Source organism: Zea mays, chromosome 2 (genome assembly GCF_902167145.1).
Source record: "Zea mays cultivar B73 chromosome 2, Zm-B73-REFERENCE-NAM-5.0, whole genome shotgun sequence".
Taxonomy (NCBI): Eukaryota; Viridiplantae; Streptophyta; class Magnoliopsida; order Poales; family Poaceae; genus Zea; species Zea mays.
This window is the reverse complement of record NC_050097.1, coordinates 143627525-143639796: the sequence shown is the minus strand read 5'-3', so window position 1 is coordinate 143639796 and position 12272 is coordinate 143627525. Positions and strand designations below refer to the sequence as shown.

Genomic DNA, 12272 nt, shown 5'->3' with positions numbered 1-12272 from the left:
GCAAATTAATATAGGTAGTTTTATCAGTTGTAGGTATTAAGCATTACTCCCAGTTCCATTATGACAGGCGTATTTTGTAAAGAAAAAAAATTACAACATCTGGCCAATAGCTTGTCAAACTTTGTACGTACATGCTTAAAGCATCTCCAAAAGACTAGTTAAATAACTTGCTAAGCCAAATTTTGGCTACTCAATAGCAAAATAACTCTCCAACAGATTAGCTATCTGACTCGCCAAGCTATGCGACTCTTCAAATGACTCTCTCACTAGCCAAATTTGGCTAGTCACCTGACTAGCCAAACTAGATAGATAGTTTGTTAGAGTGATATGCTACATATAGAGTGTAATCTTTATGAAAAGTTAAATAGATAGTCAAATATATAGCTAAAAATGAGGAGTCTCTTGGAGATGTTCTTAGGACATAAATTACTTTAATATACAGATCTGTACTCAAAACACATTTGAAATAGTATTTACTTTCGTAAATGACAACATGTTATGTAGGAGAAACTAATGGCCAAAATCTATTTAATATGTTTTTTATAAAAAAACATTGCTTATCATCAATTCGGGATGAAGAAAATAACATATCTAAAACTTGTCTCCTAAGAGTTTGTACGAAATTAGTATGCTATTTGTGGATTGTTTCCTTCAAACTTTGTTAAGTTTGGAGACGATTAATTTAACTGAGAACGTACATATATTTTCAAATGGAGGGAGCAGTCCACCAGTGCAATCAAATAAATGGCTATATTCTGGAATACCCCCTGCTAATTAACCAATTGGCGTATAGAAATACATGTAGAGAAGTAAATTGATCCGTTAGGGTCAGAAGTCCAAAGCCCAGATGACCTTGATTTCGACGTGGCCGCCGTCGATGCCGAACCGCTGCACCTCATCCTGTCCGGCGGGTTCGGGGCGGAAACGAGCAACGATGGGTTCAGGGAGGGGATGACCCTCGGCCTTCGCCGTGTGGTTAGAAGAAGCGACCGAGGTGTGCAGGGCGGCCTCTATGAGGAGCAGCGAGGTGAGTGGCACCGCAACGACGGACCGCGACAGGGGGACGACGTGGGAGCCGTCGCCGCCGGTGACGACAGCCACTTTCTCCTCCGCGTCCTGGCAGAAGAGCACGCTCCGGGCACGGAGATCTTGGTAGCCAGCGGTGATCCTGCCATGGACGAGGATGATGCCGTCGCCTTGGCCGGCGAGCAGGATGAGCCTGACCTGCACGGTGGCTTCGACCGCGTTGCTCAGCACCGCGTAGGTCACGTCAACGGGCCCATGGCTGGTGCTGATGGTCCGCGTCAACACCGTGTCGTACGCTACGTCGTCGCCTTCCTCGTTGTAGCAATCCCAGAGCAGCGTCGTCGTTGTCCTGCCGTCGTCGTCGCTGCTGCGGCGGGTATCTTTCTTGGAGACGTCGATTCTGACGTAGTCTATCTCTGCAGTGGAGATGCCAAGTTCAATGTAGGAGTTGGAGGAGTCTGTCGTGGTGGAGCTGTCGATTTCAACGGAGACGCTCCCGTACGCAGAGATGGCCCTGTAGGGTCCAGTCAGCACCAGATCATGCCCCTGGTCGAATTGGACCTTGTGAGAAAACCACCAACCATTCAGACGCCGATACAGCGAGAGATAAATTTTCAGATGACAGACGGACAATGCAAGAGTAATTCATAATTTAGTGTAGAATACAGATGAGAGAGCTCACCAGCGTCGTCGACCCGTTCTCCCGCTTGCTGGTGACGATGGTCTTCGTCTCGCTGTGGCGGTTCCACCAGCCACCAAATCCAACTCCAGCCCGATTGTAGAAGGAGCGCAGTTGGGCGAACATCCTCCACTCGCTGAAATGTCGTCCATGGTGGCTGTCACAGTCACCATTCTCGTGATCCAGTGAGCCCAGCATGGTTCTTCTTCGACCAGCAATGTCATCGTCGCCGTCCAGCTTGTCGTCGTCGTTATTACTGTAGATGACCTGGCCGCGCTTCCCGTCAAAGACCGAGATGGTGGCGGCGCCGCGCATGTAGAAACCAGCGCGCACGCCGAAGATCTCCAGCCTGCATTGGCCGGCTTGTTGGCCGAGGACGTGGGGGATGGTGGCACCGCCGTTCCAGTAGCGCCCCAAGTTGTCGCTGCTGTCGTCACCCTCTCCCGCCGTTTCCTGAGGTGGTGGCGGCGGCTGCCACGACGGTAGTGCCGTCGGCCCCGCCTCCGACCAGTTAAGCAGCAGCTGCACTATCTGCAGCGCCTGTCCCACGTTCCTGACATCAACTTGCGGAGCTAGCAGCTCAGGGGGCCACGGCGGAGGTATCCCGTTCCAGCTCCCGTGCCTGCTCCACCAGTCCCAGATCAGCACGGCGTGCGACATGCGCCCCCAGTTCCACAGCAAGTGCACCTGCCGCTCGGTGATGGCGGCCGAGCTGCGGTCCCAGTCGTCGAGCACCGTCTCGCAGTGCGGGATCATCCTGGCAGCCTCGCAGACCATGACGATGAGCCGCGCCAGGTGCCGCTTGGTCCGGTCGTCCACTTGGACGCCTGGTTCCTGCTCGTAGGACGAGAGCCGGCGCACGGCGTCTCTGGCGAAGCACATGCCGAGCCCCAGACCCACCAGCCTCATGGCGCCGCCGACCATCATGCCCCCGTAGCCGACGTCGCACTCCAGGAAGGTGGAGCTCCAATCCGCCGGGAGCACCTGCGCGCTCCTGCAGCCGCCGTCGCCGCCGCCGAAGCCGAATTCGAACCACTTCCCCCGCCGGTTACTGAAGCCGATGAGGTAGACGTTGTCGTCGCGGACCGCCAGCGTGGTCTCGTGGCCCTCGTCGCGGACCCGCAGGGTGATGAGGATCCACCGCGCCGGGCGGCGAGGGCTGCGTTGCCGTGGCAGCACGGGGTGGGGCGCGTGCTGGTAGTCCAGCACGCTCTGCCGGTCGCCGGCGGGTTCGTACTCGGCGAGCACCCTGCGGAGCACCTTGATGAATTCACCGTAGTCTCCTTCTACTACGTCGTACACGATTCTTTCCATGGCAGCTTCCATGGATCAGCTGGTCAGGCCACTCGATCTAGACAAAAAAAAAAAAAAAAACGATACGATTTCCTCCCCCACGACGGCTCATTAGCACTATTGTCAAACCTCGTGAGAAGCTAGCTAGCTAGCAACTGAATAGACTACTAGAGTTACATACGGTGTGTCTAATATAAGGTATCTTCTTCTGATCCTATTTCCAGCAACGTCTTATTTTAATTTTTGTATGTAAGTATTTTTCACTAATTTGTTATACGTATTTTAGTTTGAAAAATACATTGTTTAAAATATTCGAAAGAGTATATATATATATATATATATATATATATATATATATATATATATATATAGTTATAGTATTAGGAGCCCTGGGCTTCCATTAATGCAGGGAGCCCCTGCCAGTTTAGTTGTGCCGGGCGCGGGTCGACGTGGCAGGTGGTCCGAGTACCGCGCACATGCACCGATTGAAGGTGGGGCGTACGTGCGCACCCCCTATTACCATTTATGCATCCGTTTCATTCAAATTACGTATGCATAAACAAGTAACTGACACGGTGTGTGCGCATGCTCCGCGCGGGTATTCCGGCTTCGTGGTCACGACCCGCGATGTAGTTGGCCGCGTTTATACTTGCATATTATGACTCCAACCGTTTCATAAATTTACATGTCGATGCGGCTTGGTCGGGTGTGGTGTAGTATTTGGGATTTATGATTGTATACTTCGATGTTGACAACTACATATCATTTTGGGATTTATTATATTACGCACTTTGCCGTGGGTCTTGATTAATTATTTTTTTGTAAACTGTTTACGATACTTTGCACAGATATTTATGCTTCTTATGATCATGCAGTTACCAAACCTTCACCCGACTGTGCGCTGACTAGTGGACCCACAGTCCCTCGCCGCTCCCCCGCGGGCCGACCGAGCTAATAATTCAGCTCGGGTCCACCCACAACAGACAACAGACACAAACCCTAAAAAAATCAGTTCCTCCCCGTCGCCGTCATTCGCTCCTGCGATCGCCATCGACGACACCGCCCCCCACCTCTTCCACCGCCGTAATCTCCGCTGTTCATCGATTCACCGCCGTCGTCCTCCTTCCCTGGTTCGTTGCCCCTCTCATTTTTTCGAGTTCCCCCATTCTTTTACATATTTCACTCGCTAATGTCCATCAGTTTCGCCCCGCCCCTTCTACATCCCTTCAATTGATTCGAAATTAATTGAATCGCCTCAGTATATGTAGTATCCGATAATGCCTTCCAATTTTTTCAATTGCATATTTGTTACAATCTGTTCATTTTTATATAGGTACTGAGTGTTGTTTATGAACACAATTTATTTTTTTTACAATAGCAATCAATAGATTAGTGTTGTTTCTGATACTTATAATACACATATTTTTATTAATTATATTGCATAATGTATTTATGCACACTATGTACTGTTTTATTTAAATATGAGTTTTCACATATCTGTTGTTATGCATTCCTTCTTCTCAGTTACGTTGTCTACATATGTTGTTATGCACAATACACACACTATACATACCCCATCAGTTTCATAATGTTATTTTTTATTCCATTATTATGTATGGTATAGTATTATTTCCTGATGTTCTTTTTCATTTACTTAGTTTGTTCTACCCCAGAAAATGAAGTCCGTTGATCGTCCTCCCGCTAATCCCAAACGCATAACAATTGAGTCAAGCCAAGAATTCTTTAGTGTTGAGATACCACGGCCGGCCTCTATTGGAGTTCCTCCAAACACAAAGCATTCTGATCAGTGTCCTGCACCTGTCGAGAAACCATCTGTTATTTATGAAGCCAATGAACAAACTGGATCTGGCAATGACGACGATGACTTCATGACACCTACAAAGAAGCGTAATGCTGCTGGAAGTCATATGAATATCTTACGGAAGACATGCACAAAGAGGCCGAAAGTATTAGAAACTCCATGGCAGGTTATATGTTATACTTATGAGTTCATATATATTAAATACTAATTAGTATTCAATAATTATGACCTGATACAACATATTATATATTATTTAGTAGTATACAGTAAGGATGAATCTAGTCGAATTTTCACGTTATGTTCCAAGTTCTGAATTGCATTTACAATTTCATATTTATTTTACAACACTTGGACACTTTTTTATTGTCTACAGATAATGCAGTTTAGTTTATTTAACTAGGTATTATGTTATTTTAGTTGCATCCCTTACATTATGAGTTATAATTTTATAGCTAATGCCACATTTATTTCATTGTTTTCATAACATTTAACATACATTATTTTCAGAAACTCAATGTTAGATGCAACCCTCAGGATGTGATTATAACTATTAAGATATTGAATGAGAGGCAACGACAAGCCGTTGCTAGAAAAGGATTTTCCAATATTCTTGACATGACACTTGATGCACTGGGTAGCCGTTCTCATCTTCGTTGGTTGATGGATAAGTTGGACCACAAGGATATGACTATTCGCCCTGGAGTTGGCAAGGAACTAAAAATTACGAAAGAAACTGTCCACCTTATACTAGGCCTTCCGAATGCTGGCGGTGGTAAGCCACTAGGAATCGATGAAGCAGTGGCGGGTAATAACTTGAGGGCTGAACTTGGATTGTCCAAGGATGAGTTTGTTGTTGCATCTCTTCAGGACCGATTGAGAAAAGGAAATGATGATGACCTCTCTATCAGATGCTTCTTTTTGATATTGTTCAATAGATTGTTGTTCCCCACTTCCAGCTGGGGCATATCCAACCATGAAGTGTTATTGACGGAAGAAATGGACCGTTTCCACGAAATAGACTGGTGCCACTTAATTTATAATGACCTATGTGAAGCTGCACAAAAGTGGCATACAAGAAGCACTTCTAATGTGTCCACCACGATTTATGGATGCTCAGTTGTCATACTAGTAAGTAAATAACATTGGACTGTTCATTTTTTACATATCGAATTGAATCTATTTTACTTGCTCAATTACCATCCATGATAGTATTAATTAGTTATTGTTTTTTTGTAGTTGTACTATTTGGACCACTTGCATGATGCTGCAGCCCCCCCCAATAAACGTGGCACACCCCGCATAAAATTCTTTGATAAAAACATTATCCAAGCTCTGACAAAAGCTGATAAGAGGAAGCCACGCCAAAGTGGTGAACCTTTTGGCCATTGTGAGGTATGTCATCTGTACATAAAATAAGAGGAATGCATTACCCTGCATAAATATGCAGTTGCTGTTTTTAGGTGTATGTTTATGCATGTAGTATCTCTATTAGTTGTCGTACCATTATGAATAAACTCGTAGTAGACACCATATACTTCATTTCTCAGTAGGTGACACACTTTATTTATGGTTATCTTTCATGTATTTAATTATATTACAAATGTTTTTTTCAGTTCCGAAGCTTTTCTGAAACTTGCTATTCTGCTGTCCCTAGTGTGCAGTTTCAATCAGAGGTCAGTTTATGTCAAAACATACATCCCATATGTGTCCATAAATTCCATATGTACATTAAAGATGTTTTATGTAATATTATATCCTTATGTTTCTAATAATTAATTATGATGCATTATCATTATTTACATCACAGCATAGGGACAGGACAAACATTTTTGATGTCCCTCGTCCCGATCCTTGTGGTCATCATACTATTCATATCCAGCTCCCTTTGATCAAGGATATGCTTTCAAGTAAGATAAAGCAGCTCCAACCACGTGACCGACCAAAATTCATTGAAAAGTTTGTTGAGTATGATTCTGAAGTTGGCAAAGCGTGTTCAGTCATAAAAAGTACTCTTACCAAGATGGTTGTGAAGCAGTATGAACTAGCGGACACATTTGCTGAGTTAATTGATGATGTCCTTCGCGCGGAGTCTGGCGACCCAGACAATGTTGCGGAAGCGCCTCAAACAGATAAACCTCCAGATATATCTCAGCATATGTCGTCAGGTTACCTTCACTCATTGTCATTTATTCAATTCATGTACTTAACTCTATGCATTTACCAGTTCTTGCTGTTTGAATACTACAACTTTTTAATTACAGAGGAACAGACCCATGAGGGTACCCAGAATACCCAGGACATGACTATGCCTTCACAACCCAATACGGAGTTGACAGGTACCCAGTTTGAAGAAATACACGAAAAGCAACAACAAATGCGTCGTGCATTTGAGGGCTGCCCTGACGATTTGGAGACGAACATAACCGCAAATGCTGAAGACCAGGTATTTTATGCAGTCTGATTATGGTTACATTACATGTTAATTTACCATTTTCATCCAAAATATTAGAGAAAACCATAATAATGTATACAGGATTTCTGTTTTAATGTTGGCAATAATATGCCGAGCGACACAAACATGTCTCATCGACATGTACCAGACTGCAATCCTATGAGCTCATTTCCGTCTTCCCACTTGCCGATGTTCGACGCCACACCGCAAAAACATGTATATGTTCCAGCTTTGTTTTATCCATTGTTATCTCAATTATGGATTATATTTTATTGACACATGATTGAGGCTTAACACATAGTATCACTGTTTCTTTGGGTCAGGGAGGAGACATTGGTCCATCTCATGACACTCCTACTTTCACGGGCCCCCTTTTCGATCAGACACCTAGTGGTCATGTAAGTAATCCAGTTATACATTTATTGCATGCTTGCTTCTCATAACTCATTCATAATTTAATATACTCTATACCTGCATTGTGTTTCAGGCTGCAGATGGTGAGGAAACACATAGCTTGCACACTACACATGACCACTCTGTGCCACCTTTAACAGAATTGGACTGTGCTCGGTCGCTTCGTGATTTTTTGTGCTCCTCAAAAGCTGACCCAAACAGGTTTTTCTTTAACTATTAAGTCAAAATAACATGTAGGTTGTTGCTTACATATATAATGAATAACATATCCTTTTTCATTATTATATAGGAATATCATAGAATTCGATGAATGTATTGGAAATTGTCTCGATATACAACAATCATTTGCAGATGGGATGTGTCTGGATACTGTTTTCATGCAGTGTTTCATCATGGGTTTTCGCCATGACAAAAACAATATTTGCTCGTCCATCGACAAAGACAGACTTGTACTGGATGTCAATGTTGGTGTATGTACAATTCACTAATACCTATTTATTTTTCCAATTGTTTACATACAGTTTTATATGACACAGTAATTATGATTATGCAGATTCTCCTCAACTTTGAGGAGCATGAACGGTACAGTAAGTCTCCTCAGATTTTTGATCAAACTGTCCTTGATGCTTATCTGGACAAGACCCTGCCCCAACTGGACAATTTTGGTGACTACAAAACGGTATACTTATTTATCTTTGTATCAACGCTCTCCTGTTATGCAATTATATTCATCGCTCTGCCTCACAATAATGTTATCATTCTGTTTATATAACTCCTGATATTTGACAGATTATGGTCCCTATTCTTCATATGGGACATTGGACATTGTATGTCATAAATATCCAGTTACGATGTATTCACATATTAGATTCAAATCCATATGGTCCGGAGTTGGGTGGTACTTCATGGAAGATGTTTCATTACTCCCTAAAGGACATAGGGACCAGGAAACTACCATGGGCTAGGGTTATAATGAACAGATTGAACAAATCTTTGCAACAAGTCCGGCCCAATTCACGCATCCCAAAATTTGGAAATTTCCCAATTGACATGCCACCTATGTGTCCCACCATGATAGCTGGCTCTAATGACTGTGGCTTTTTTGTCATGAGATACATCCAGTACTATGACCATACAGATGGTTCTATCAAGCAATTTATAAAACGAGTGAGTCATTTTATGATTATGCTGTTTGTATTTATACGTTCAACATTTCAGATACAACTTATTCACCTCGGGATAATCTGTATTATGCAGGAAAACTCTGGTGACCTACGATCTCTGGCTCTACATTACCTCACCTTCCATAGCAAGAACAAGTGCCTCCCGTTGCCTCTAGAAATTCAAAAATTCAAGTTTGGACGCTAGCTGTGTCGCTGGGTCAACTTTCTGTGAATCGCAGTTGTTTGATATGGAACAAACATTTTGTGGCTTCCTTGTTATGGAACAAGATGTTGTGAAGCCAAACCTCCTTGTTGCATGTCTATGTAACCGTATTGAAACTTTTTATGCTTTTCTCCCAACCTATCAAGACTCTCATGTCTAATGCAGTTTTTAGATATAAATTGGGTCTATGTGTGTTAAACAAGTTATGAATCATCTTCAGTTCAAACTTCGACTGTTTGGTCATATTTATATCAGTGATGTACTCACTAGTTATTGTTATTCTCTGATTTCTTCACAAATCTATTATTTACCAGTATGTGTCCCAAATTATTATGTCTAATACGAATTACGCTGTTTTGTTAGTTCATTTACGCAAACTTGTACCCAGTTTACAATAATTTTAATTACATACGATTTACGCTGTTTTGTTAGCTCAATTATGCAAATCTGTACAGCCTTATTGTTTTGTCAATACCTACTGGTATCATTTGTCTACTCGCACACATGTGTAATAAAAATTTTGTTACTACATTAAATCACAATTTATTGTGTCGTTTCTTTTCTTCACCAAGACATTTTTAGCCAGTTTTTGCCACCAAAATTTGTATAGCGTCGAATTACGCTGTTTTCATAACACATTTACGCATATTTCGTATACAGTTTACACAACATATCAATACATGCAGTAAATCATTATTACTTATACTTTGTTAATATTGACTGGTTCAAGCATTTATAAATTCACCCACAATTGTAATATCAAGTATGGCACTACATTACATTTGTCATAAAATATGAAATCTTCTACTCCCCACTAGATGAATCATTGTCTGTGACACCTCCTTGATGTTTTTTTGAAGTGCATGCCTCATTCCAGTTTGGAGCGCTAGATGAACCTTTGTTCCTAGAACCTATGGGCCGCCCTCTCTTTCGACCAGTAAGGCTGGCCAACCGAAGCCTATTCTCCTCCACAGATAGACAAGTGCGACTATTGTGACCATCCGCAATTCCACACCTTTGACACTTTCTGTTCTTTTTTTTGTCTCCTTTTGCCCCCAACTTAATAACTCTTTTTTCTGTATCCCTGATTGTTCTGCCCTTTGGCTTCGCGTTATCCGGTCTTCTCAAGCTTACTCCACTCACATTAAAATCTAGCTTCTACAATTAAGAAAAAATATGATATTTTTAAATATAAGTACTTACATCCAATTATTTGTATGTAATTTTAAATAATATACATGCACATGCGTTTTTAATAGCACCATTACCTTTTTAATCGTCAAATCTGTACCACTCTCATCAATCAGTGCTGTGCTAGTGGTCAATTGTCCATAATCGTGCTGCACACATATACCATTATTAATCATTCATAATCAGCAACAAGGAGGTTTCGTTACTATTTTGTATTACAACAACTTTTTCCTCTTTTATAATCATGTATTACCTGTTCCAATATTTGTTGTGGCATAACACATTGGGTATCGCTCACACCACCTTCTTGTAAAGTAGGCACCAATTGAATTACCTGTCAAATAATACGATTGACAGTAAATATGTTTGTTTATGACAAACAGTACACACCATTATGCATAGTAAACATCATATAACATATTACACATACACCAGCCTGCGCCATTCTTGTCGTTATATTATCTCCCATCATGTCTCTTACATCATTCCTATCGCCCTGTATCAGGCAAGTTTCTCATACTTTCCATTCACGAAAACTTATAACTCAGTATTTCATTTAAAATACACGGCTATTACAATTAATATATTAATTACCTGTATTCCTTCGCCATCACTAGTACTATCATCACCTTCAATATCTGGCTCCAACCGTGAAAGTAGCAAAAGCAGTTCATCCATCATCTCCAGGGCTCTATCATATCCAGCCTTTGAAAGACTTGCATGATGTACTACTTTCATTGACTTTTTAAGCAACATCTTCTGCCTATATGATTTAGTCTCACCGTCTTTACCCTTCAAATTCTTATCATCCCTTGAAAAAGTCACATCTTGTATAGCAGAGTAGGTGTATCTCTGAAGGATGTATTCCGAAGGTATTCGATCAATTTGAAGATGCATAAATGTTCGTAAAAGATGCACACAAAGCAGACCTACAACAAAGCATGTAAAAAATGTCTTACTTTATGTTTACTCATTATAATTGAACATTTTGATTCACCAATTACGCAATATTACATACCTGTATGCTCCCAATGCTTGCATTCACATTCATACTTTCCAGCATCTACATCAGCAATTACTTTGAATTGGTGTTGCCCCCACACAATCTTATTTGACCTTGAAGTATGCTGAACCACCCATTCATTCACACCACCTTCTGGATCATGTGATATCTTGTATGCAGTAGCATATTTTAAAGACTCGTGAAACTTATTCATTACAGCCCTTGTGTATGTCCTCGCTACACGTATCTCAAACATATACAATGTATTTGTTTCTTTTTGACCCTACAGTAGACAAAATTATACGTTATAACACCATTCATTAAATATTATGATATAATAATATTCTATGTACTCACCATGCATCCTAGTGCCTCTTTTGCCTCTTTCATCTTCCTACTGTGTAGAAGCTTCAACATTTGCTTGGCGAATTGATGTAGTGGCGTGTTTGCATCGACATGAGCACTTTTGACGAGTTTGTTCATGCTCTCGCTACGCTGTGTAGAGACCATCAACCCACAATAATCATGTTTAAAAAAAGCTGGTATCCAATCTTTACGAATTTCATACATTCTGGAAAGACTGATGTTATCATGTAGATGGAAATCATCAATCAGCATTGCCCAGGCAGTCTCAAACTCAGTTACAGTTAAAGGATGATGTATTATAGATTGGAACCTTGTTTTGAAATCCTCTTCCTCAAATCTAGCGTACAACTCGTTCAAATACGGCATATACCGGTTCTGAACATGCCACAAACACAAACGATGGATTGTGTTTGGAAATACCCTGCCTAGTGCAACTGGCATTGCTGGATCTTGATCTGAAATCATATATTGTCAGAACATTATGCAACACATTACCAACTATAATTACATTCAATACAACCACAGTAGAACGTAATAATTGTTTAGCTTATGAATCATACCTGTAAGCATTACTCGTGGTCCTTCAGCTCCCATGCATGTTTTGAGTGCATTGAAAACCCACTCGAATGTGTCTACAGTT

General features: G+C 41.7%; 1 protein-coding gene across 1 annotated transcript; it reads right to left on the bottom strand.

The window, feature by feature from the left end:
* Nucleotides 1-650: 650 nt before the first annotated feature.
* On the bottom strand, nucleotides 651-3216 carry LOC103647033 (uncharacterized). Its single transcript, XM_008671605.3, has 2 exons — nucleotides 1709-3216; nucleotides 651-1587 (listed from the first exon to the last, which is right to left on the bottom strand). The coding sequence occupies exons 1-2, from the start codon at nucleotides 3029-3031 to the stop codon at nucleotides 829-831; spliced, it is 2082 nt and encodes a 693-aa protein (XP_008669827.2). The 5' UTR covers nucleotides 3032-3216; the 3' UTR covers nucleotides 651-828.
* Between the last annotated feature and the right edge of the window lie 9056 nt (nucleotides 3217-12272).